The sequence below is a fragment of the Euleptes europaea genome, chromosome 17 (genome assembly GCF_029931775.1).
Source record: "Euleptes europaea isolate rEulEur1 chromosome 17, rEulEur1.hap1, whole genome shotgun sequence".
Lineage (NCBI taxonomy): Eukaryota > Metazoa > Chordata > Lepidosauria > Squamata > Sphaerodactylidae > Euleptes > Euleptes europaea.
This window is the reverse complement of record NC_079328.1, coordinates 12,923,989-12,951,785: the sequence shown is the minus strand read 5'-3', so window position 1 is coordinate 12,951,785 and position 27,797 is coordinate 12,923,989. Positions and strand designations below refer to the sequence as shown.

General features: G+C 42.5%; 3 protein-coding genes across 4 annotated transcripts in view; all 3 read right to left on the bottom strand.

The window, feature by feature from the left end:
• LOC130488870 (protocadherin alpha-7-like) overlaps positions 1-26,328 on the bottom strand; it is a 217,402-nt gene extending 191,074 nt beyond the window's left edge. The window contains exons 1-2 of one of the 2 annotated variants that reach the window (XM_056862542.1): positions 23,982-26,328; positions 22,686-22,696 (exon numbers count right to left, since the gene is read on the bottom strand). In XM_056862542.1, coding sequence (XP_056718520.1) covers positions 22,686-22,696; positions 23,982-26,328 — 2,358 coding nt within the window. Of the gene's footprint in view, positions 1-22,685; positions 22,697-23,973 lie in introns of those variants that run through there. The other variant, XM_056862540.1, reaches the window with a different exon arrangement.
• Positions 2,517-4,899, bottom strand: LOC130489171 (protocadherin alpha-5-like). Its single transcript, XM_056862906.1, has one exon. It carries the CDS (start codon positions 4,896-4,898, stop codon positions 2,517-2,519), a length of 2,382 nt encoding a protein of 793 aa, XP_056718884.1. The 5' UTR covers position 4,899.
• On the bottom strand, positions 13,744-16,125 carry LOC130488909 (protocadherin alpha-5-like). Its single transcript, XM_056862589.1, has one exon. The coding sequence runs from the start codon at positions 16,123-16,125 to the stop codon at positions 13,744-13,746; it is 2,382 nt and encodes a 793-aa protein (XP_056718567.1).
• Positions 26,329-27,797: the final 1,469 nt, after the last annotated feature.

The following is a 27,797-nucleotide window of genomic DNA, read 5'->3' as shown; positions in this document are numbered from 1 at the left end:
GACAAAATTTCCCTTAACAAACATCTTTCCCTAACCTTGATCTCATGTCAGACAAATAGATGACATAGGAAATAACACCCAAACATAGATATCACTATACTTTCTCAAAATAAATTCCCAGTTTTCACACTTTCATCTTCAAGGCTTATTAACCACTAAGATAAATGTCATTATTAGACTTGCTTATAATGCATTCATATTTGACTTGAAAGCAACCATAAAGCAGATAAATAAGTTTTTCTCTACATCTGTGTTTTTCTCTACATCTGTGTTTTTCTTTACATCTACTATCAGCAACCTTGACAGCCTTGTTTTGCCTACATTCTCAGACTTCAAATGATCACCCAATGCTTGGGAACACTGAAGCTGACCTTGCTCTGTGGTCCTTCAAATGCCTTCCGAACATCCCATCTTACAAACAATTCACAAACAACTAATTCTTTCCCATGCAGGTCCAAATTTGAAGCTTAAAACCATTACTTGGCATTTAGATCAATGCTGCAATTTGTCAATAACGATTAATATATTGAAAACCATAACAAAACAAATAAATGGCTGCCCTTTCATGGCACCCCAGAGTAGTGAGGGAATAATACCGTGGATAAACAGGGTTCCAACTAAAGGGGGGGGAATCAGCCCTCCTGGGACTTTAACAGCAGCTTGAGTGGAAAGAGTTTTCCACAGCATGGAAATGACGGTTAAGTTACTGCAGATCAAAAAGGTATTCAAGGCACAACTGAATACCAGGTTCAAAAGGAGTTAACATTCCTGTTCAAAAATCCTAATGAAAGTTACCCATTTAATAAGCGGTGTATTAATTTTTCTAAAATGATTTTTTGAAAGATTAACTACATCCTCCTGTACACTGAAAATGTTCTTATAAAGTGTACACATCAATATGTTTCCATGGTTAGACTTTCACTACTGTTTAGGAGGTATAAAGAAGTATCAATGGGGAAAATTATTTAAATCAATTATTTGAAATCTTTTTCTCTTAATGAATAAAACCACTGATTTAAAGCACCTGGATTTAAATAATTCCCTATAGATAAATCTCACTGGAATTAGATGGACAATTATTAGATGATGATGTCAGATGGTAACAAGAGGTTCAGTTTAGATAATGGAACCATGTAATCTGCCCCATTGTTAGCTTAGCCACAGGTATCTGCAGTCAACTCAGGGAACACAGGATAGATAATGAGGTTCAGATACATGCTGAAGATGCTTCATCTCCTTAGTCACATGTAGTATACAAAGACCTGCCTCAAAAAGAGACAGGAAATCTGAACTGCCATTTATTCATCCAAAATCCCCAAAGACTCCAGTTCTTGTGCTAAGAATAATCCACTTTGAATTTTGTTTGGGCTACAGGGAAGCAGATATCAGTGAAGAAGTCAGAGTGGCTTCAGATCCAATGTCCACAGCAAAGGCAGTTAATAGATTCTGTATAATATATTCTGTAATAGATTGGTTTCAATCATTTCAATAAAAACATTTCAATAATGATATCGACTAAGCAATGATTAAACCAAAGAACTCAGAAACTCAATTATTTAAACAGACATGACGTCCAGAGCTCTCTGTCCTGTGATTGCATGTATTATTATCCAGATCCAGTGAAGACTCTGACGTTACACAAGGTCCATCTCAAAACTAAACTTTTTCTTGCCATTACATTAAACCATGCCTGTGGTGTGCCCAGCAGGTCACAAACGACCTTTCATGTGGGTGTACAGTCCATAAATGTTAAAAACGTGTGGTGGAAAGTGTCATCAAGTTGCAGCTGACTTAGGGAGACTCCATAGGGTTTTCAGGACAAGAGATGTTCGGAAGTGGTGTGCCATTGCCTTACTCTGCATAGCAACCCTAGAATTTCTTGCTGGTTTCCCATCCAAATACTAACAAAGGCTGACCCTGCTGACTCTTTGTAACTGGAATTCTTTGCACTTCGTAATTGTAAATTGTCTTGAAAATAAAATGATCACATGGTGGGATGTAAACAAGAAATGAAAATAAGGCCAAGGCCAATGGTGCACAATAGGTTTATTACTCAGAATAAAAATTCCCTACGCATTTTGCCCAAGTGTTTTCTTCAGGAGAATCTGTAGTTATTGCAGTAGTCCTTATGAGCATAAATTCTGTGATGTAAACAAGTAAATAAAACAGAATGACCCTGCGACCACCCTGGTTGTGCTCTTATTGCCCATGGGTTTTGTTTTGTTTTTGTTTTTTTGTTTTTTAATAAAATGGGATTCCCTGCCTGTTTGTTTAATTTACTTCATTTCATTTTTAATTTAAACCACAGTCTCTAAGTTACTTATGAGATAAAACACATCTATGTTATAAATTCAGCAATGAAAACAAAACAACAAAGCAGCGGGACAAATAATTAAAATATCAAAAGATCAACGAGGATTAATACCAGCAGAAACAGCAAATATTAAAATTAAAATCTCCCTCATGGAAGGGCTGTTGGCACAGCATTTGAACTGAAACCAAAGCTATTTCAAGAATCATAATGGTTCCATGCAACTCACCTGCCCAGATGCATTTGGGACCAGCTCCTTCCCGTTCTCGGAGAAGACAGGAATGTTGGGGCTGAAGACCATGAGGTCGCTTTTGCCACCAGCCTCCCCACTCACCCCCGCCATTATGTGGCTGTGGCGATTGGAATATGACCAGCTGCCCACTTCACTGGCACACACCAGCGTGGCGGTGCCAGGGCCATACATCATTGCATCCTTGGCCTGGCTCTGGCATCGCAGCGCTACGTACACGAGGATCATCAGCAGGAACAAGCTGGAGACCGAGCAGATGGCGATGATCAGGTAGAGGTTGGCGGTGTCTGCCAGGGGCTTTGCACCCCTTCCAGTCTTAGAGAGGCGGGCATCACTCTGGGCAGCCTGGGCACTGGCCACCAGTGACACACTGAACGTTGCTGTGGTTGACAGTACCGGTTTGCCGTGATCCTTCACCAGAACCAGCAGACTCTGGCTGTTGCTGCCCTCTACCTCATCCAGAGCACGTGTGGTACTGATCTCACCACTGTAAAGCCCTACCCTCAATGGGCCGCTGGATACATCATGCAACTCATAGCGAAGCCAGGCATTGTAGCCAGAATCAGCGTCCAGGGCATGGATCTTGCCCACCACATGTCCAGCTGCCACTGGAACCTTCAGCAGAGTGACTGTATCTTCAGCTGGACCAGACACTGCGGGCGCATTGTCATTCTCATCCAACACAAAGACTTGGATGGTCACATTGCCACACAAGGAGGGGAGCCCAGCATCCTTGGCCCTCACCTGGAACTCCAGCAGCTTCACCTCCTCGTAATCCAAGGGCTGCAGGGCATACAGCTTCCCACTCTCCGAATGCACCGAGATGTAGCTTGACAGTGGCCAGAGCTTCTCATCCAGCCAGTAGCTGACCAAGGAGTTCTCGGCCACATCTGGGTCGGAGGCAGACACTGTGAAGATGTGAGCTCCAGGTGGGTTGTTCTCCCTCACAAAGATGGTGTAGGAGGGCTGTGCAAAAGTGGGTGTGTTGTCATTCACATCACTGATCGGCACCAACAGGCTGCTGCTGGCTGACAGTGGGGGGTCCCCTTGGTCTTGGGCTATCACCACCAAGCTATACTCGGCCACCTGCTCCCGATCCAGTGGCTCAGCCAGTACGAGTGAGTAGTAATTCTTGAAGGTGGACGTCAGCTTGAAGGGGAGCCCAGAGGGCCATAGTGAGCAGGTCACCTGCCCATTGGCCCCAGAGTCCCTGTCTGAGATACTGATGAGGGCCACCACTGTCCCTGGTGGAGAGTTCTCAGGCACCGGCACTGACAAGGATGACACTGTCACTTCCGGCGCATTGTCATTCATGTCCAGTACTTCAATGAGAATTTTGCAATGCCCAGACAAAGGAAAGTTTCCTTTGTCTTCTGCCACAACTTGAAGATCATACAAATTAACACTCTCAAAATCCACTTTGCCAAACACTCTAAGTTCCCCAGTGTTAGAACTGATGCTAAATATCCTAGTGAAACTTGATGGTACATTATTACTAAAAAAATAGGAGATTTCCTTATTCATTCCTTCATCTAAATCAGTTGCGTTCAGTTTAATAACCAATGTCCCATTGGCTGTGTTTTCCAGCAACTTTACCTGGTAAACTGACTGGTTGAATACAGGGGGGTTGTCATTTGTATCCAGCACATTTATCACCAGCTGGACCGTGCCCGAGAGCTGTGGCTTGCCCCCATCACTGGCCGTCAGCAATAAATGATGCAGAGAGGTTTCTTCCCTGTCTAGCGGAACTTTTAATATCAGTACTGGAGATTTATTCTGGTCCTCTTCACTTCCTGAATTGAGAACAAAGTAATCATTTGGACTGAGTTTGTAGGTTATCCGGGCATTGGCATCTATATCTGCATCAGAAGCCCCTGCTAGTAGGAAACGAGAACCTGCTAGCCTAGATTCTGGAACAGCCAAAATCTGTTCATGTACTGGAAACACAGGAGCATTGTCATTTATGTCCTTGATCTCCACCTCCACATGGAAGACCCTCAGGGGCTTATCCACAATCACCTCCAGGTGGATGGCACAGTCCGTGTTCTCAGCACACAGCTCCTCCCTGTCTATCCTGGAATTAACAAACAAAATCCCATTCTGCACATTTACCTGAAAATAGTCTTCCTGTCCTTTGGAAACCATCCGGAACATCCGAGGCACCAGCTCACTCACCTCCAGCCCCAGATCCTGGGCGATGCGGCCCACAAAAGAGCCTTGCTGGGATTCCTCCGGCACTGAATAATGGAGCTGGCCGCTCCCCACCTCCCAGGCTGTGTGCAGGAGGATCAGCTGCAGCAGCCGCTTCGCCCCATCCTCCTTCTGCCAAGCAACCATGGCAAGCTCAGACACAAAGCTCCACCGGTCTTGGCTGATTTTAGGACTCTCTTTCCCATCCACAGTGGTCTTTCCAAAATCAATTGAATTTTTTCCGGCTGTGTTGCATCCCTTTGGAAATAGATTCCTGTTGTGGATCAGATAGGCAGGATTTTCAGTCTCTCCAAGGGAGGAGCTCTGTGTTTTCGGTCTTCCTTAAATATTTCCTTAGACTACAGTGACCCCTTGTGACGGAATTTTAAAATGGAGAAACAGTTTCAAATGAAATGCTTCTAATCATAGCTTTGCATTTGTTTTCATATTCGTAGTTTGAGAGGATTGCATCCAGATGTCTCCCTCTCTGACAGCTGCATTTATATCCTTCTGTTTGCCTACAATGACCTGGAGTCTTGTAGCACCTTAAGGACTTACAACATTTTATTCCTGCAGGGGCTTCCATGAACTATAGCCCACATCATCAGAGGAAAGGTGTTTGTTTGTTTTTTTTGTTTTTTTTTTTGCTGGCCTAGACATTCATTATGAATTCATCTTAGCTTCTTTTACAGCCAGGGCCACTTCAAATATTATGTTTGGTTTTGTTCTGAGATTTCTCTAAATATTATGTCAACATATAATATGTGCAAATTTCTGCAAATTGCACTTCTACAAATTTCTGTACCCAAAAGGAACTCTCACCAGTAGGGTTTGTCAGGTCCCTCTTCACTACCGGCAGGAGGTTTTTGGGACAGAGCCTGAGGAGGGTGAGGTTTGGGGAGGGGAGGGACTTCAATGCCGTAGAGTCCAATTGCCAAAGCAGCCATTTTCTCCAGGTGAACTGTTCTCTATTGGCTGGAGATCAATTGTAATAGCAGGAGATCTCCAGCTAGTACCTGGAGGTTGGCAGCCCTACTCACCGGGAAGCCAGCTTTTGCTTCGTATCCTGACCAAGTGTAAAGTTGGGTGAATTTGTGGTCATGTAATGCCTGAAACAGCCCTTTATCATTCCAGTTCCATTATGATAATGATGAAAAAGCAGTATGTTGCTGTTGTTCCCACGCTGACATTAACCACTTTCTGTTACCATATATAGTTTCAGAAAGCATAATTTGCAGGGCTGGCTCCAGGTTTGGGGGGCAGCAATCTGTAATGCCCCCCTTCATTCCCCTATCGGTACTGCTCCTGCAGTAACTTTTGTTCCATCTCCATTCCCCAAGTAGAATCTGGCTTGCTACTCATCATCTGTAGATCTCACTGGAAATGGGAGATCGCCCCAGCATCAGCTATGATTGTACAGGAGCCACTTCCATTTCCTGAAAGGGAAGCAACCCACCAGCAGTAGAGAGTGATTTCCTTGTGGTCTTTTTTGGTCTACATTCCCTAATTTACACTCGATTCCTTCTGAGTACCAGCCCCACCAAGAAAAAGGAAATCACCCCAATGGCACCCATGTCTATGAGGCAACCTACAAATGATAAAGATTTGTAGGTGAAAATAATATCATTGGGTCACCTAACAGTGGCTGAAATCCTAATCAATGTGAGAGGATCCGTTGCCAATACTTGTGTTGTCTTGAATGATTCATAGATAATGCAAGCAACTATGTGAAATCCTTCATTTTTAGAAACATAAGGTTTAATTTGGGATTGGGGCATATTTTCAACTACAAATTCCTTCATACCTCCCTATGTGCTCCTTATCATTCTAATTCCATCACTATATCTAATAATAAACTGGCTAGCCCTTCTGTGGATGATGAAAGTCATTAAACAGGGCCACCCACAAACAAGAGGGGGAATCTACATATGGGACTCTCCAAGTATCTTTTCCTATGAAATGTTAATAGCAGTGAGGGAAACAGTTTGGAATAAGGAGATCCAACAGAGAGGTTAAACCCGTCTCCCCTGCATAGTCCCAAGACAAATTGAAGCTACAGGAGCCTGCAATTTCCATTTTATAGACATGTGATCTGTGTCTCATGAGTCTAAGTCTGAACTTTGAACCAGAAAGTCCCAATTCAAATCTTGACTATGCAGTAAACTCACTGGCTTTATGCTACCAACCACGTAGTGTCAAATACCCAATAGCAAATATGAGGATAGTCATATTGTAAGAGGTTGTTGTAAGAACTATTGAGTAAGATATATAAAGTGTTTTGAACCTTGCTAAGCGCTCCATAAAAGCTAAGTAGGGCAGATAATTGCTTCAGTGTGAGATTTACTATATAACACATATTGAATGTGAAAATGCATTGTGTCTTTGGGAAAATAAGAGAGTTGCGAGAAAAGAGCCAAAAGGAAGTCTTTCTTTTATATTTTTCATAAAAGTCAATATTGTTATCAAAGATGATGAATTGGTGGCTCTGATGAAGGTAGAAAGGTGAGGTATACATTCTGAGAATAAATAAATATACAAATAAAATGTATTACCTTAAATATTGCAGGTCTGAATAACCTTCTTAAAAGAAAAAAACAAAACTATTAAAAATTTAAAAGATGTACAGTACCACCCTAAACAGAGCTACACCCGAAAAATAATTGGAATTTGACTAACAATCTACTCCAAAATGGGAATCTTGAACAAAAATTAAAAAGTGTTAGACTGTAAAAGAAACGAGAGAGAGAGGGAGAGAGAGAGAGAGAGAGAGAGAGAGAGAGAGAGAGAGATTAGCCAAAGGAAATTAGCTAAAGGAAAACCCAACAGAGAAATATCCTCTTGAGCAATAAATATGTTCTAATTTTGAGAGTTATTGGCAGTTCATGGGAAGGGGGTAGGAATAATTTCTGCTCAAGCTTCTGAAAGCTTAGGAACGCCTGGAGGTAAAATTTCACAGTCAGGGTGGGGTTTCTAAATTGTTCCCTCATGTGATTCCTTGCAGGTACCCAGCTTTACATCTAGCAATTAACTGGCTGACTCCCATGTAGATTAAGAAAGCCATACAATGGGACCCCTCATACACACACACAGACAAAGCAGGGTTCTCTACATACACAGGGGAGTCCCTAAATATGCAGGAAAAAATGCATGTTGTAAAACCAAAAGAGGGGGGCTCACAAATGGCCTAATGAGGACTGAAAATGCTCCAGAAGGGATGGAACTTTGAGATAATCTGAGCTTTGTTTAAAGAAAAAAGGGGTGGGGAGAAAAAATCAGCCTGCTCAAGCACCCAAGAGTGTAGACAATCCTGTTTATGATTGTTGTTTATTATCTCTGGGGGGTATAACGGGACTGCCTTTCCCATTATATTCCCCCAGAGAGCCTTGTGTTTAGCTTTGGACAATCTCCTGGTGATCCCTGGCCCAAAGACCATCCAGCTGTTCTCAACCAGGGCCACGGCCGTCTTGGCTGGGGCCCCTTCCTGATAGAACTCTCTATCCTAGGAGACCCAGGTAGGGTTGCCAGGTCCCTCTTCACCACTGGCGGGAGGTTTTTGGGGCAGCACCTGAAGAAGGTGGGGTTTGGGGAGAGGAGGGACTTCAATGCCAAAGAGTCCAATTGCCAAAGCAGCCATTTTCTCCAGGTGAACGGATCTCTATCGGCTGGAGATCAGTTGTAATAGCAGAAGATCTCCAGCTAGTACCTGGAGGTTGGCAACCCTAGACCCAGGCCCTGACCAACCTCGTTCATTTCCGAAGGGCCTACAAGACAGAGATGTTCTGCCAGGCCTTTGGTTGAGGACAGTGATGGTTTTCAGCAAGGTTTTCTTCGACTGGCCTGGGCACCTGAGGCACCTGAAACACCTGAAATGTTTGGAAGTCTCCTCCTGCTATCTTTTCTTCTTCAGGTCTTTTCCCAGCCTCCCCCATCTCTGTTAAGCAGGTTGGGCATGTTGTTTCATCTCCCTTTCTATACGGTTTTAATATAAATTGGTAGTAATGAGGAGTGTTTATTTGTTTTATTTAATTTCATGGTTTATTTAATGTTATGTTTATCCTTGTTGTGATCCACCCTGATCCTATCTTGATGGGGGAGGGTGGAATATAAATAAAATATTCTTATTATTATATCATTATTCCCCAGCCAGTTACTGTACTGAGTAATAAAGTAACTGATACCCATTATAATAACAAAGGGAGCCAAAAATGGTTACCAACAGGCAATGCAGGGAGTTCTATATACTTGAGGTATGCAGAAAAATATACTTGAGGTATGCAGAAAAATATGGTGTCATAAATTAACCAATAGAAAAATTACCTTACACAGAAATAATATTGTGAAAACTGAAAATGTTTCAGGAAAATGGAATGTTGAGAACAGTTGAATATCATTTGGGGGGGGGTAGGAAAAAAACAATCTGCTGAAGCCCCTGAGAGGTTGTGTGGTCCTGGAGGGGGAGATTGTGAGGGGCAAGTGTCGACTTTCCAAATTGTCCCCCTCCCATTATTCCTTGCAAGTTCCCAATGTCCTAAAGTTTAGTAATGTCCTAAAATGCAAGTTTAGTAATGTCCTAAAATTTATTTTTGTCTTTTGCCATTTACATCTACTCATTGTGTAGAGGCATGATATTCTTTAACTGATTTTGGGGTTAATGTACTTTTTCTTATATTATGTTTACATGATGTGCGTACAAACTCACTGACCTTGGGTTAATTGATCCTTTATGTATTTACTATAGACATTTGGTCCCAAAGCTCTGTATGACTTTAATCTTTGTTGCCTTCTCTTCTCATTTCCTAGTAATAGGCATCTCTAGTCTATTTTATGTTTTGAGCACATGAAGCTGCCTTACACTGAATTCGATCATTGGTCTATCAATATCAATACTATCTACCCTGACTTACATCAGCTTTCCAAGATTTCAGATAGAAGTCTTTCACATCACCTGCTACAGGAGATGTTGGGGATAAGAGCCTGGGACCTTCTGCATGCAAAGCAAATGCTCTACCATTGAGCCTCTTGTGTTCTTGTTAGACAGCTGGAATTTTTCATTTACTTATAACATTCTTAATATTCTCCATCTTAAGATTCATGTCTTATATATCGCTGCATAAAATTTGAGAAAGTCTTCTGCTTCCTCTTCTGTGGAGGTTGCATATTTATCTCCATGTAAATAAAGAAATAAATTTTATTTGCAGCTAATATGCCAGATGAAAAAGATACCACAGAAATTGGCCATACAGAGTAGACATTTACAACCAAGGCCAACAAAATTAGGAATCACCCAATTTTACACTTCCACAGATTAGGGAACATTGAGGCGATGTAGCTTCATTGCTACAGCACAATATTTTGCAAGCTTGGAAATGAGTGGTGAGCTGTCTCCCAGCAGAAACCTTTTGGCCCATTCACCCTCATCAACAGAGCCCATTTCCCTAATCAAAGGGTCAATAATATTGAAGCGGGCTGACTTGTAGAGGGGACATCTAAAAAATACATGCTCAACGGTTTCCAGCTCCCCTGTGTTACATGGGCAAAGTCTCTCCTCCCTGGGGATTTTCTTAAATCTCCCTTCTAATATGGCAGATGGTAGGCTGCACATCTGGCCCTCCTTTGTGTGTTCCTTTCCAGGGAGTATAAATATGCATTATCTCCATGTATTTTAATTGATGGTATATGTTTGCATTTTGGTTATATAGCCAATAATAAACAAGAAAAGTTCATCTCTATATCTGAAAGCTGTTGCTGAGATTATTTGTGATTTTACAAACTCTGTTTTTAATTTATTCTTTGCATTATTTAATTTCCTCTTTATTTACAAATTCTTACTGTTCAGAATACCAGGGGAGTCCCCTAAAGTAGGCAGTGACCCTTACCTTGTCTATGGGTGGCCTGATTTTGCTGCTTTCATTATCCAATCAGGGGCCAGCCAATTTACTGTTAGGAATAGGTATATATACATATTCACAGACACACACATATCAGTCATAACAGACAACGTAAGAAAAATGTTAAGAAAGTGAGTAACATAATGAATTCATCTCAAATATTTATCATCAACTATTTTATGTCTGCTATTTTATAAATGGCAAGAAGGCATTTGACATAATAGAATATCCTTTCATGAAAGAAACAGTCAAGGTATTAGGATTTGTCCTTCATACAGTAAGAAGTTGATTTTCAGCACACTTTTGGCAAAAATAATTAACAGCCAATTATCAAAACCTTTTAAACGTAAGCCAGGAGTAAGAGAGAGCTGCAATTGAAATATTGCTGTTCTGGGCTCTTAGGACTTCTAACGTTTTTGGAGAAAAGTGAACTAATAAAAGAGATGTACAAAGACATGTTTCTCACATCTCCATCCAGTTCCCCCATCTGCTTGTCAAGTTACATATAGTAGAGGACTATACAGAGTCTTATCCTTCAAAGTCCTTAAACTTCCATGGACTTAAGAAGGTTGTGACTCTGCTTAGGTTTCCACTGTTAAGCACCAGAGTTTAAATGACTGACCAAGTAGAGGAGGAGGAGGAGGCCTTAATGAGGATATTTGAGACACAGAGATCTTCTGTTTCTCAGAGGTTTTACCTGAGGTTCGTTGCTGGCTGGAGTCTATTTCCTGTTGGAAGTCTATGCACCAGCAGTCTCCAAGCTCAAATCAGGAAGTATTTGAATTCCCGCCCCTTGAAATGCTGCTTTGTAATCGGCTGTAGGGAGAAAAAAAGTCCCCCCAAGTCCAATTGCCACATAAAAAAGCATTTAAGAGCATTTTAAGAACAAAAACAAAAAAACAGAGCTATTTGAAAGGAATGGGGGGGGGACCCAAGCCTCATTTTTAAAACCCTTCTGCCCAGAAAGAATTCCGAGGAAGCAGGAACCATCTGAATCCCCACCCCTTGACATGCTGCTTTGTAATTGGCTGTGAGAGAAACCAACCTTCTGTGTCCCGCGCTTTGCCTTATGTACGGGGATTTCACCCAGGCTTAGCTCAGGGGAGAGGGAAGAATCGGGTTAATAGAGGGATTAGAAGTCCCGGGATTTGTGAGGGATGGCAGCGAGGTAATCTCTAATGGAGGGGAAACTCATGCATAACTCCAAGGAACAACCGAGACAGATGGAGGGTGAACATGAGTGAAAGTACCCATGCATAAAACGACCAGTGTCCAGTGTAGTTCAGGATGGGAAACAGGGCTCTATTAAGTCTGCTGTGGCTGCACATGCCATTAATACAGCTGTTCTTACATTCTCTTCATCTCCTCATTAAATACAATAAACCTATTCTCAATATACGAATTATATAATGGTGAAGTTTTAACAATTTAGCTTTTTCTCAGTTGCCTATCTAAAAAAAGTATTTGACTCAAAGAAGCAATTGCTGACAACTCACCCCCCCCCATATATATATATAACTTTATATGAATAAAAAAACAGCACTTAAAATACTTAGGGTCATACTAGACGAGATGCTGGGAATTTTGCATTTGGAGCTCCCAACAGTGCAATCCTATGCAGGGCTATTCCATTAGTCTGGAGTAACTGTGCATAGGATTGCACTGCCACTGTTCTTTTTTAGTAAACAGCTGCAAAGCAGTACCTTGACTCAGAATGAGACCATGTAACCATGGGATGGGGATAGGGGTAACACTTCCTCCTGCACCATTTTTCTGACCTGAAATGGTTCCGTAGAACAGTTGTGAGCTAAGGCTGGAAGATAACAGCTCAGCTTTTTTTATACCCCAAACCCTCTTCCATATCATCACAAAAAATCCAGCACAAAAACAAATCCATATCGAATTATTTCAATATCCACAGTGTGAAGCTGAGAGACTGTCTGAGATAAGACGCACCCACAAATTTGCTAGGCAACCAACAAATTCAATCAACAATCCACAAGCCATCGCACAACTCTCTTGCAGTTGTAGGAAAATGGATCCCTCCATGACAAAGACAGCCCACAATATTTCAGAGCCCAAGGCCAAAAATCTGAATGGTGTCTCCTATAGCTTAATGAATGAAATAAATAAATGGCTGCCCTTTCATGGAACTTCAGAGTAGTGCGGGAATAATACCGTCGATATTATGTGTTATTATCCAGAACTTTGATGTTACACAAGGTCCATCTCAAGACTAAACTTTTCTTGCCATTACATTAAACCATGCCTGTGGTGTGCCCAACAGGTCACAACCGACCTTCCATGTGGGTGTACGGTCCACAAATGTTAAAAACTTGTGGTGGAAAGTGTCATCAAGTTGCAGCTGACTTAGGGTTTTCAAGACAAGAGATATTCGGAAGTGGTTTGCCATTGCCTTCCTCTGCATAGCAACCTTAGAATTTCTTGCTGGTTTTCCATCCAAATATTAACAAAGACTGACCCTGCTGATTCTTTGTAACTGGAATTCTTTGCACTTTGTAATTGTAAATTGTCTTGAAAATAAGTTGATCACATGGTGGGATGTAAACAAGAAATCAAAATAAGGCCAAGGCCAATGGTGCACAATAGGTAAAAAGATTTTTTATTACTCAGAATAAAAATTCCACTTTACTCAAGGGGCTTCTTCAAGTAAATTTGTAGTTATTGCGGTAGTCCTTATGAGCATTAATTCTGTGATGTAAACAAGTAAATAAAACAGAATGAGCCTGCACCCACCATGGCTGTGTTCTTCTTGTCCGGTGGGTTTTGTTGTCCGTTTTTGTTTTTTTAATAAAATGGGATTCCCTGCCTGTTTGTTTAATTTAATTCATTTCACTTTTAATTTAAACCACAGTCTCTAAGTTGCTTATGAGATAGATTATATTCATGAAAATAATAAAATACATCTATGATATAAATTCAGTAATGAACAACAAAAACAAAGCAGCAAAAGAAATAATTAAATTCTCAAAAGATCATCAAGGAATAAAACCAGCAGAAACAGAAAATATTAAAATTAAAATCTCCCTCACGGAACAGCAGTCAGCACAGCATATGAACTTAAACCAAAGGCATTTCAAGAATCATAATGGTTCCATGCAACTCACCTGCCCAGATGCATTTGGGACCAGCTCCTTTCCGTTTTCGGAGAAAACAGGAATGTTCGGGCTGAAGACCATGAGGTCGCTTTTGCCACCAGCCTCCCCACTCACCCCTGCCAGGATGTGACTGTGGCGATTGGAATACGACCAGCTGCCCACTTCACTGGCACACACCAGTGTGGCGGTGCCAGGGCCGTACATCATTGCCTCCTTGGCCTGGCTCTGGCACCGCAATGCCACGTACACGAGGATCACCAGTAAGAACAAGCTGGAGACCGAGCAGATGGCGATGATCAGGTAGAGATTGGCAGTGTCTGCCAGGGGCTTTGCACTCCCTCCCCTCCTAGAGAGGTGGGCATCACTCTGGGCAGCCTGGGAACTGGCCACCAGTGACACACTTAACGTTGCTGTGGTTGACAGTACCGGTTTGCCGTGATCCTTCACCAGAACCAGCAGACTCTGGCTATTACTGCCCTCTGCCTCCTCCAGAGCACGTGTGGTACTGATCTCACCACTGTAAAGCCCCACCCGCCATAGGCCTCTGGGTGCATCATGCAACTCATAGCGAAGCCACGCATTGTAGCCTGAGTCAGCATCCAGGGCATGGATCTTGCCCACCACATGCCCAGCTGCCACTGGGACCTTCACCAGAATGGGGTTATCCTCCGCAAGACCAGACACTGCAGGCGCATTGTCATTCTCATCCAAGACAAAGACTTGGATGGTCACGTTGCCACACAAGGAGGGCAGCCCAGCATCCTTGGCCCTCACCTGGAACTCCAGCATCTTCACTTCCTCATAATCCAAGGGCTGCAGGGCATACAGCTTCCCACTCTCCGAATGCACCGAGATGTAGCTTGACAGCGGCCACAGCTTCTCATCCAGCCAGTAGCTGACCAAGGCGTTCTCGGCCACATCTGGGTCCGAGGCAGACACTGTGAAGATGTGAGCCCCAGGTGGGTTGTTCTCCTTCACAAAGACGGTGTAGGAGGGCTGTGCAAAAGTGGGTGTGTTGTCGTTCACGTCACTGATTGGCACCAACAGGCTACTGCTGGCTGACAGTGGGGGGTCCCCTTGGTCTTGGACCTTCACGATCAACCCATACTCAGCTACCTGCTCACGATCTAAGGGCTCGGAGAGTACCAGCGAGTAATAATTCTTGAAGGTGGACGTCAGCTTGAATGGGAACTTTGGGGGCCACAAGGAGCAATTAATTTTCCCATTGGCTCCAGAGTCTCTATCTGAGACACTGATCAAGGCCACCACTGTCCCGGGTGGAGCATCCTCTGGAACTGGCACGGACAAGGATGACACGGACACCTCTGGCACATTGTCATTCACATCCAGCACCTCAATGACCACTTGGCAATACCCAGACAATGGAAGGTTGCCTTTATCTTCAGCCACAATCTGTAGATTAAATACATTAATATCTTCGAAATCCACATTTCCATTTACTTTTACTTCACCTGTGTTGGAGTTTATGCTAAAAATCTTTTGGAAATTTGGTGGAACATGCTTACTAAATGAGTAAGAGATCTCCTTATTAATTCCGTCGTCTACATCAGTTGCGTTCAGTTTAATAACCAGAGTTCCAGCAGCTGCATTTTCCAGCAACTTTACCCTGTAAACTGACTGGTTGAATACAGGGGGGTTGTCATTTGCATCCAGCACATTGATCACCAGCTGGACTGTGCCCGAGAGCTGTGGCTTGCCCCCATCACTGGCCGTCAGCAATAAACGGTGCAGAGGGGTTTCTTCCCTGTCCAGTGGAGCTTTTAATACAAGTGCTGGAGATTTACTCTGGTCCTCTTCACTTCCTGAATCAAGAATGAAGTAATCATTTGGGCTGAGTTTGTAGGTTATCCGGGCATTGGCATCTATATCTGCATCAGAAGCCCCTGCTAGTAGGAAACGATAACCTGCCACCCTAGATTCAGCAATGGCCAAAATCTGTTCATGTACTGAAAACACAGGAGCATTGTCATTTATGTCCTTGATCTCCACCTCCACATGGAAGACCCTCAGGGGCTTATCCACAATCACCTCCAGGTGGATGGCACAGTCCGTGTTCTCAGCACACAGCTCCTCCCTGTCTATCCTGGAATTAACAAACAAAATCCCATTCTGCACATTTACCTGAAAATAGTCTTCCTGTCCTTTGGAAACCATCCGGAACATCCGAGGCACCAGCTCACTCACCTCCAGCCCCAGATCCTGGGCGATGCGGCCCACAAAAGAGCCGTGCTGGGATTCCTCCGGCACTGAATAATGGAGCTGGCCGCTCCCTATTTCCCAGGCTGTGTGCAGGAGGATCAGCTGCAGCAGCCGCTTCGCCCCATCCTCCTTCTGCCAAGCAACCATGGCAAGCTCAGACACAAAGCCCCACCGGTCTTGGCTCTTTTTAGGTCTCTCCCATCCACAGTGGTGTTTCCAAAATCAGATGAATTTTCTCCAGCTGTGTTGCATCCCTTTGGAGGTATATTCCTGTTGTGGATCTGACAGGCAGGCTTTTCAGTCTCTCCCAGGGAGGAGCTCTGTTTTTTCAGTCTTCCTTAAATATTTCCTTAGACAACAGTGACCCCTTGTGACGGAATTTTGAAATGGAGACACAGTTTCAAATGAAATGCTTCTAATCATAGCTTTGCATTTGTTTTCATATTCGTAGTTTGAGAGGATTGCATCCATATGCCTCCCTCTCTGACAGTTGCATGTATTTCCTTTGCCTACAATGACCAGGAATCTTTTACGACCTTAAAGGCTTACAACACTTTATTCCAGCAGGAGCTTCCATAGAAAGGAGCCCACATCATAAGAGGAAAGGATTTTTATTTTTCTGGCTTATAGGGTTAAAAAAATAGGGTCGCCATGAGTCGGAAGCGACTTGATAGCATTTAACACAGAGAGACTCTTCATGAATTCATCTTAGCTTCTCTTACAGCTTGGGTTACTTCAGCTATTATACCTTGCTTTGTTTTAAGGTTTCAGCAAATATTATGTCAGCTCAGCTTGTAAATAGTGAATGTGACCCTCATGTCCGTGAATTTCTGAATCATACCAGTCACTGTCACCAGGGAGCCAGATGTTCCTTGGTATCCTAACCAAATATAAAGTTGTGTGAATCTGTGGTCATGTAATGCCTGGACCAGACCTTCATTGTTCCTTTTCCTTTATGATAATAATGAGTAAGCAATATATTGCTGTTGTGCCCACTCTGACATTAGTCGCTCTTGGTATCAGAAAATATAATTTGCAGGTCTGGCTCTGGGTTTCGGGGGCAAGCAACCTGTAACCCCATTCCGCTATTGATACTGCTCCTGGAATAACATTCATTCCACCTCCATTCCCCAGGTAGAAAGCTGGCTTGCCACTCATAGATTGTAGATCTCAAGTGGGAACACTGGGAATGGGCGATCACTCCAGCATCTGCTGCGATTATACAGGAGCCACTTCAATCTCCTGAAGGGGAGGAACCCACCAGAAGCAGAGGGCACCTTGCTTATGCTCTTTTTGGTCATCTTGAGTCAGCTCTGCCCTCGCTGAGTTACACTCTGCTCTCTCTGAGCACATGCCCCACCAAGAAATGGGAGATCACCCCAGTGGCACACATGTCTATGGGGCAGTTTCCTATTTCCCAACAGGAAGGGTGCTTTCCACATCTGCTGTCGCCAGATACTTCTGCCAATGGAGGTTGGCCTCAAACGTGCATTGAAACAGCTTGATCTTTACTATCATCAAAATCAACTGGAGATCAACTATCAGAAAACTAAAGTTATGGTCTTCAGCAAGAAGCCCAAAATAAGTTCCTGGGCCATAAAAGGGCATAGATTAGAACAAGTGCCAACCTTCAAATATCTTGGGGTAATGTTTTAGGATACAGGAGCAAAAAGGACCCACCTTGAGTACAACGCTAATAAGAGTCGTAAATCAGCGCTTGCCATTGCAAAGTTTGTTGCAACAAAAGGGGGACACTCCATCCCTGTTGGTCTTAAGCTATATTTAGCCAAGATAATCCCGCAACTCTTGTATGGGGTCCTGTTGGGCCCTTCTACCACAAGACTCTCAACTTTGGAAAAGATCCAATCAAAAATTTTAAGATCTATCTTTCGAGTACCATCTAGTGTCTCTAATGCTACTCTTCGATTAGAATCAGATTTGATTAAAATAGAGGCTAGGGTAGTTTTAGGATCTATAAACACCTGGTTAAGACTATGTCATAATTCCTCTGATTTTACTTCCATAATTCTCAGTGACAACTACTGTCCAGCCTGGCTTAAGGCTGTTCATCATAGGATAACCTTACTTGGGTTCTCATTTGAGTCCTTACAGATGATGCCGATTGAAAGGGCCAGGGACATTGTTAAGCAAAGGCTGTATGATATAGAAAGGCAGAATGACATTGCATGTATTCCTAAATATTGGGCTTAACAGACAACTAAATATATAGCCGCCTCAGCATTATATCTTTCACTCTTAAGAGTTCCCATCACACCGTAGGGCATATACAATGGCAAGATGTGATACTTTCCCCTCAGCCATAACAGAAGGCCAGTATAAAAAGGTACCACTGGAAGAGCAGTTTTGTCCCTGTGGATCAGGGAGGATCGAGTTGATGGACCATATCATATTGCACTGTAGGTTTTATGAAGCAAGTAGAATGAAGCTTATTTCTCCAATAATAAAGAGATGGCATGGAATTACCAATGCCGAAATAAGCCAGAAACTATTATTTGAGACAAACCCGGAGTTTATATTGAATTGTGCTAGATTTTTAGCTACAGCCCTTAAAATTTGCAAAGATAAAGTGGTGATTAAATGAAGGGCTACCTAGTAAAGATAACTTTATTTAGGTGATTTGATGGGCTTTATATGTGTATTTTATATTTATAGTCAGCTTCAAATTTTATTGTGGGGTGTTGTATCCCATCCATTGCATTTGGATGGCAGGTTAGATATATCTGAGTATTAGACTTTTTGCAACTTTGCTGGTTATGTACCGAATAAAGACACGTGGAAGAGGGTACTTCTGCCCCTTGGAAAGGGATGATCCAACTGCTGCCTCTATATCATGGGAGGAGCATTAGCCTCCCATTTCCTGATGGAAGGCGCACCCAGCAGCCAAGAGAACAGCATGTATTGTCCCTGAAAGAAAGCCTGGCCAGAACCACAGCTTTCTCAGGGAGTGGCAGGAGGTTTGGACTCATGCTGTCCCCAGCATCTCTAGTCAGTGGCGGGCCCTCTGCCAATTTGTGGGCCAGTCCATGGGGTCTCACCATGCTGATTGCTGATGCTGGACTTTTTCATATGACATTTCCCTGTGCATTTCTTCTGGAGGAACACACGGTGTTGCTTTCATAACACTGCCATCAATTGCCTTTTTTTGTTTTGTTTTTCTCATTCTCACTTTTTATTGATTTAAAATGTTTCTATGCCGCCTTTCCCCCCAATTCAGGGTCCCCAAGCCAGAAAACATTAAAACATTTCAGACATTAAAAGTGTTTAAAAGACAAAGATATGTAAAATACTTCCAACAATTGAAAACATGATATAGATATAAATCCACAAAAACACCGACAGGGAAGAGGACCAATAGCAGTTATTAGGAGTAGCCCAAACGAAACAAAAAAAAAGTCTTCACCTGCTGGCAGAAGACAATGACAGAGGGAGACAGATTAATCTCCCTGGGGAGAAAGTTCCAAAGTTTTGGCACCATAACCAAGAAGGCCAATCTAGCCTCAGATGGCAGGGGCACCGAAAGCAGGGCCTCTGGAGATGGCTGGAGTAATTGGGTAGGTTCATATGGGTATAGCCATTCACACTTGTCTCTTTCTGATAGAAAATAATTTTCAAGGGTTTTGAAATGCCACCAGCTTCTCAAAAGAGTAACTCACCTCCTCCCAATTCCTACATTTTGAATAGCCTATAACTATTATTCAGAGGGAAGGCAGCAGATCTCAGAAGCTAAGCTGGGTCAGTACTTCGATGAGAGATCACCAAGGAAGACTCTGCAGAGGCCTGCAATGGCGAACTACCTCTGCCTCTCACTTGCCTTGAAAGCCCCTTGCTGGGGTCACCATGAGTCCTTTGCAACTTGATGGCATATGCTGTGTATAATTGTTATTCACTCAGGAGCAGAAGAGGTACTTCTCTTGTCTGCCCCACAATGTGTTTTCTTCACTTAGCATCTGGTTTATTCTCCATTTCCTTTGTACGCACCATACTGTAAGTGTTTGTGACTACAAACAGCAGTGATTTCTAAGGTGATTTGCATCTCCAAAAAAACAGGGAAGGGGTGGATTTTTGTGCAAGGGAGTTATATACAAACTATGGTATATCTATTTGTTTTTGGCTCTTTGCTACAGAAAGTGGACAGTATGATTTGTATTGAAATTTGGTTGACCTGGTACAACTGAAAAGGTTTTAGGAAAATCTAACAACCTTGAGAGTTTTTCAACAGACTTCAGACCACACCAGATCATGGTGGAGGGAGGTATAACATATGGAACAGATCAAGCCAGAGTCCCATCATGAGTATAAATTAATAGCAGTATGACTGACAAGAGTAAGCAAGCATTTCTGACCTCCTGGATCAGTTTCTGCATATTAGTCTTGTGTGCAGCTTTCATGAGGCATTTGGACAAGGAAGAAGGAGGAGAAAGAGGAGGAGGTTGGGACACGTCCTCTCTGACCGGCAGTAACTCTCCAGGCAGAAGTCTTTCACATCAACGTCTACGTTAACTTGCTTTATTAATGGAGATGCTGGGGATTGAACCAGGGATCTGCATGCAAAACAGATGATCTATCATTGAATCTCAGCCCCACCCCCATATTTGTCTTGCCCTAAGAAGAACAGCCCTCTTTACAGCCATAGCTGCAATTTGATGCACAGTGGTTTGGAAGTAAGTCCCACAGTATTTGGCCAGTCATGCTTCTAAGCAAGCATACACAGAACTAGGTTGCCAGTCTAAAACCACGGTTAACTACTTGTTAGTATACATTTATTTACTTGTTATTGTACATTTATGTAAAACGATTATAAACCATTAAAAAATTACACAGGAAGGAAGGTCAGTAATCGAATACCAAACAAAACAAAAAGATCTTTGCCAACAGGTGGAACATAATGATAATGTGGCCCAGACACATTTCTCAGGGGAAGTAATTCCACAGTTTTGGTGCCATGACCAAGAAGGTAACTTCTTCAATTGACCCATCTAGCCTCACATGATGGGGGCATCTGAAGCAGGGGTCTACTTAGGTCTCCTATGCACATTCAACAAAATCTGAATTCCAGTGCATGGTAAGCTTTTGATTCCTTTCATTCTAGAAATGTAATATTCATGGAATATGACTGCGTCTTGGGTACATTAAACATTTCGATCCTTTTTCTGAAAGTTGTGGGACATCTGGACTTCATGAACTTATACTGATTCAGACCACTGGCCTATAAAGGTCTGTACTGTCTATTCTGATTGGCAGTAGCTCTCCAGGGTCTTTTCAACTAGAACCTTTTCAACTAGAGATGTCGGGAATTGAACATGGGACCTACTGCATACAAAGCTGATGTTCTACCACTGAGCCCCAACCCTTCCATTATGTGGTTTAATCCGGCACACATTTATAAGATCCACTGCAAAAGCAACCATTCTGAAACCCAGTTTGTAGTATGTGGGGGAAATTATTCAAAAGAAACTCTTAAAACAAACACAAACACTTCTGGGTATCCAGCATTCTGATCTGTAATTAGTTCTTTGATAATGGTCTATTTTAAACATTTAATGCATGTAAATACTAACATTCCCCTTTTAACCTATGACTGCATAGAATTTTCTTAAGGCTACATGTCCGGGTAATAAAGATTTCTTAAAGTTGTAAGATATTTCATAGTTTAAAATGGCCTCCCCACAAGAAAGGATATTCTTAAAAGATGAAACTAAAAATGTACAATGGTTATTATATTTCCAACTAGTTTTCAAGATTCACACAGTAGGAGATGCAAAAAGGGAGTTGACAGAATTCGAAAATTTAATAACATACAAAATGAACATTTATTAGGATGAATGTATAAGCTATTACTTCAATCTGATACAGAAATAGAACAAGTCAAAACAGGTATGATTGGATGCAATATTGAAGAAGAGCTATATCTCCATCATTGGGAAACCTTATGGATGAAGGACTTAAAATTTACAGAAAGCCAAACACTAACTCGAGAAAAATGGTTCAAGATGTTTTATCAATGGTACATTACACCAAAGGATATTGAGAAAATGGATAAGAATTATATAGGGAAATGTTGGAAATTTAAAGAAGTGAATAGTATCTTTTATCATATGTGGTAGACTTGCAAAAAGACAAAAGTATTGGAAAGAAATACAAGGTGAAATCCAGAAAATTTTAAAAATCAAATTTGCTATGAATGTGAAGCGTATGCTACTGGGTATCTTGCCCAATAGTATTCCAAAAGTCTTGGATGAATTATTTAGATATATGATAAGGGTGACCAGAGTTATATTTACAACAAAATGGAAATCAGAAGATTGTCCATGGCAGAAAGACTAGGAAAGCAAACTAGCAGAGTACACAGTAATGGCGAAACTAAGGCATTATGTGAAAAACAGACCAACCAAAGAATTTCAAGACAAATAGAAAGCATATTACTTATATTATTCTTAGAAAATGGGGAGTAAAGGAGGACATAACCGAACTGATCTAAATCTCATGTCATGTATTATATTGTATCAACAGGTGTTTAAGAGAAAAACAGTCAATGAAATAGTGAGTGGACTACAATAATGTATAAACTTATTTTCTAATACCAGGAAAATATTTTTAGATATCTTTGTTTAGATATATTATAATGATTACCACCACTTAATAGTTATTATTTCATCACAATTTAATGTTTAATATTTCTTAATATTTTAAACATCGTTATGCTATACATATGTCCCTTGTTATCTTTTCTTTTTTCAAGAAAATTGGATTATGTGTCTAACTTCGGTTGTTTTCTTTTCTTTTAACTAATTGAAATAAATCGGGGAAGGAGAGAAAAAGAAGGGATGTTCTTTTCAGAGTGCTGATGAACAGATAACCTGGAACATTTGTTATTCCAGTCAGTGGAAGAATGTTTCATGATCATAGACAATGAAAACTTCCCTTATTTTCTCCTGATATGTGGAACTACTAAATAACTTCTCAGCACTACTAAATAACTTCTCAGAAAGTTTTGCTTTCTGCTAACCCAATACCAAACTCATTTACTTGGGGAAACTACCAGGAGGATAGTTTGCCAGGTGAAGATCTCAGACTACCATAGTTTAGGTACACAGGGCTCAGGGGCCTATAGAGGCAGGAACAGAACAGGCATCCTGTACTATTGCCTCAAGGAAATACATGGTTAGTGATGTGAGGAATTTGGGAGAAACACCCCAATAAACAAGCTAAGTAAAGATTCTGAGAGAAGTTCAGTGAGAAGTTCCAAGAAAAACCATATGTAAAGCCATGCGTGAAATTGTAATTATTCTAGAGCGGAAGCTCTGCTCTCACCTTGTAACATTCCTTAACTCTCAAACCATTAAGCAAAAGCCCATCTGAAGAAGAGACAATAAACTTTTTTTGTGTGTGTTGTGAAAAGACGTTGTTGGTGGGAATCACTCCAGAAGGGGATGGGGAAGGGGGGGAAATTACCTCAGATTCTGATTCTACCTCCCCTAGCTTCCTCTGTAATAGCAGCAGCATGTAGTCCAGCACAGTTATTTGTTAACATTACCTTACTGACCACTTGCAACCCACGCCATAATAAAAAACCAAATTTGGTCATTACTACAGCAAAGTGTGACACATGTGAACAGGGAACTGAGGAAAGCATCATAGTTTTATTTTACTGTTTTGTTGAATCAGCACCAGCATATTCCTATGGTGCAAAGATGCTTCCATTTATGGAAGTAACAGCTTCTTTACATCAGTGGAATGGGTCTTGCAACAGAGGAATGTGTGGGAATCAATGGAACAAAATGATAAGATCCATCCCATTACTTCTCCAAAATGAGGGTTACTTGCTAATCTACATACTCAAAATGGATAATTACTGACACTAAGCCTAACTAAAATATTTTCTAATTCAGTAGTTATTTACTAAAACAAGTACTTATTTGGAGTCACAGATATAGCATAATACCTGACAGGAGTAAATCACAATTAATTACTAACCGTTGTGCAGAGCAAGTCCTGCTGTTTTCCATTCTCAGCACAAGCAGGAATGTTGGGGCTGAAGACCATGAGGTCGCTTTTGCCTCCAGGCTCCCCACTCACCCCCGCCAGGATGTGGCTGTGGCGATTGGAATACGACCAGCTGCCCACTTCACTGGCACACACCAGCGTGGCTGTGCCAGGGCCGTACATCATTGCTTCATTGGCCTGGCTCTGGCATCGTAGCGCCACATACACAAGGATCACCAGCAGGAATAAGCTGGACACCGAGCAGATGGCGATGATCAGATAGAGATTGGCGGTGTCTGCCAGGGGCTTTGCGTTTCCTGCTGTCCTGGGAAGTCGGGCATCACTTTTGATGGCCTGGGTATTTGCCACCAAAGACACACTCAGAGTGGCCGTGGCTGAGAGTGGAGGCTTGCCATGGTCCTTCACCAGAACTAGCAGATTCAGGCTGCTCCCACCCTCGACCTCATCCAGGATGCGTGTGGTGCTGATTTCACCGCTGTACAGGCCCACTCGCCAAGGACCACTGTTTGCTTCATGCAGCTCATAGCGAAGCCACGCATTGTATCCTGAGTCAGCATCAAGGGCACGGATCTTGCCCAACATGTGTCCAGAAGGTGCTGGGATTGCTAGCAAAGCAGGAGGCTCCTCCACTGGCTGTGACACTACAGGTGCGTTGTCGTTCTCGTCCACCACAAACACTTGTACAGTCACATTGCCACACAAGGAGGGCAGTCCGGCATCCTTGGCCCTCACCTGGAACTCCAGCAGCTTCACCTCCTCATAATCCAAGGGCTGCAGGGCATACAGTTTCCCACTCTCCGAATGCACTGAGATGTAGCTTGACAGTGGCCACAGTTTCTCATCCAGCCAGTAGCTGACCAAGGCGTTCTCGGCCACATCTGGGTCCGAGGCAGACACTGTAAAGATATGAGCCCCAGGTGGGTTGTTCTCCTTCACAAAGACGGTGTAGGAGGGCTGTGCAAAAGTGGGTGTGTTGTCGTTCACGTCACTGATTGGCACCAACAGTCTGCTGCTGGCGGATAGTGGGGGATCCCCTTGGTCTTGGACCTTCACGATCAACCCATACTCAGCTACCTGCTCACGATCTAAGGGCTCGGAGAGTACCAGCGAGTAATAATTCTTGAAGGTGGCCGTCAGTTTGAATGGGAACTTGGGGGGCCATAAGGAGCAATTTATTTTCCCATTGGCTCCAGAGTCTCTATCTGAGACACTGATCAAGGCCACCACTGTGCCGGGTGGAGCATCCTCTGGAACTGGCACGGACAAGGATGACACGGACACCTCTGGCACATTGTCATTCACATCTAGCACCTCAATGACCACTTGGCAATGCCCAGACAATGAAGGGTTGCCTTTATCTTTTGCTACAATCTGTAGATCGAATCTATTAATATCTTCGAAATCCACGTTGCCATTTACTTCGATTTCCCCTGTGTTGGAGTTTATACTAAAAATCTTTTGGAAATTTGGTGAAACATGGATACTAAAAGAATAAGATATGTCTTTATTAATTCCTTCATCTAAATCAGTAGCATTGAGTGCGATAACAAGAGATCCAGCAGATGCATTTTCTAGCAACTTTACCCTGTAAACTGACTGGTTAAAGACAGGAGGGTTGTCATTCGTATCCAGCACAATGATGACTAGGTGGACTGTGCCAGTGAGCTGTGGTTGACCCCCATCAGTGGCTGTCACTAATAACTGATGAATAGAGGTTGCTTCCCTGTCCAACGGCTTCTTTAAAACAAGTGCTAAAGGTTTATTGTGTTCATCTGATGTCTGCTCTATAGTGAAGTATTCATTGGAACTGAGCTTGTAGGTCAGCAAAGCATTAGTGCCAATGTCCAAATCGGAGGCTCCTTCTAATGGGAATTGAGTACCAGGTGCTGTTATAAATTCTGCTATGCTCAGGGTTTGCTCACTTGCAGAGAAAATGGGAGCATTGTCATTTATGTCCCTAATCTCCACCTCTACATGGAAGATCCTGAGAGGTTTATCCACAATCACCTCCAAGTGAATTGTACAAATAAGGTTCTTGGCACACAGCTCCTCCCTGTCTATCCTGGAATTAACAAACAAAATCCCATTCTGCACATTTACCTCCAAATAATCCTTGTGGTCTTTGGAAACCATCCGGAACATCCGAGGCACCAGCTCACTCACCTCCAGCCCCAGATCCTGGGCGATGCGGCCCACAAAAGTGCCATGCTGGGATTCCTCCGGCACGGAATAATGGAGCTGGCCGCTCCCCATTTCCCAGGCTGTGTGGAATAAAACCAGCTGCAGCAGCCGCCTCATCAAGCAATCTGCCTTCCAAGCAACCATGCCAAACGTAAACATGAAACCAACCAGAGTCCATTCAATAAAATATAAATCCCTTTCTTTAAAGGTGTAAAGAATCCACTGATCTCCGAAATGGTGTTTATTAAATCCTTTGATAGGTTCCAGGAATCTTGTATTCAGTGTCCGTGATCCCTATTGTGACTGCGACAGGCAGAATTTTCAGGGAGGAGCTCTGGATTTTCAGTCTTCCTTAAATATTTTCTTAGGCAGCAGTGACCCCTTGTGACTGAATTTGGAAATTGAAGATCAAACTGCTCACATTTTAGTGACCACTTTCCTATAACCCTTTGCTTGTCCATTTGATTTTATAAACTTTGATTTTCAAGTGAAGTTCGTAGCACCCACTGTTTTTTGCTCATGGGGTGCTTCATCCATGTACAACACTGGCTACTGTGCCTCAGCAACTTGAGTCTGAATTTGTGAACTAACGTTCTGGAAAATTGTTGCACGGGATGCAACACGTAGCCAGGTCCTGATGTCTTATCATTTAACTCAATGGTCACAAGGAGGGGGAAGGGTGAGTGACAGACATTATGCACAGGCACAGACGCACTCCTTATACTGAGCAGAAATTAATCTAGTTTCAAATACCATCCCTGCCATGAATTCCACAACAAACTGATCACCAATCAGACAAACAGTGCTTCATAGTGGTATGCTACTGTGGGAAGATGCGTGCATTTTAAGTTCTTCAGATTTAAATAAATATGGCTCTTCAGTTGCAGCGAATGTGTGGGAAAGAAGTGTTCACTGGCTTGAAAAGCCCTAGGATCAGATAGATACCGATCTGCTTGGACTTATTCCATCCCCTTCAGTGAATGTCTCTCTCTCTCTCTCTCTCTCTCTCTCTCTCTCTCTCTCTCTCTCTCTCTCTCTCTCTCTCTCTCTCTCTCTCTCTCTCTCTCTCTCTCTCTCTCAGCTGCATGATTATAATATCACTGTTGTTCTCTTGCTTGTCTGATCTATGGCTGAGCCTACCATAAAGTCCACAACAACTGTTGATAACTATCAGAAAAGAATAATATAACATTTCAAAGTGCACACAAAGGCCAATGTTAGTTTTATATATAATTAAGTCTCTTTGGCTTCCTCCATCTGGGCTGACTATACCCCCTGGTGTAGTGGTTAGAGAGTTTGACTAGTATCTGGCAGCCCCAGTTTCAAATCCCAATTCGAAGGTTACTGGATTACCTTAGTCCAATCATTCTCTCCCAGCCTAACCTACCTCACAGGATTGTTGTTGCGAGGATAAAAAGGTGAAGAGGAGAAAGATGTTGTAAGTCACTTTGGATGAGTTACAAGCACCATAGATGTGTATTATACTACAGCTTTCTTGTTTAAATGGGTAATTTTATTTTCTCTTCATTTTTATTATATACAGTTACTAATATAGGAGCACAAATTGCCTACTTGCCATTATCTGCCTCTGTGTAGTGACCCTGGACTTCCTT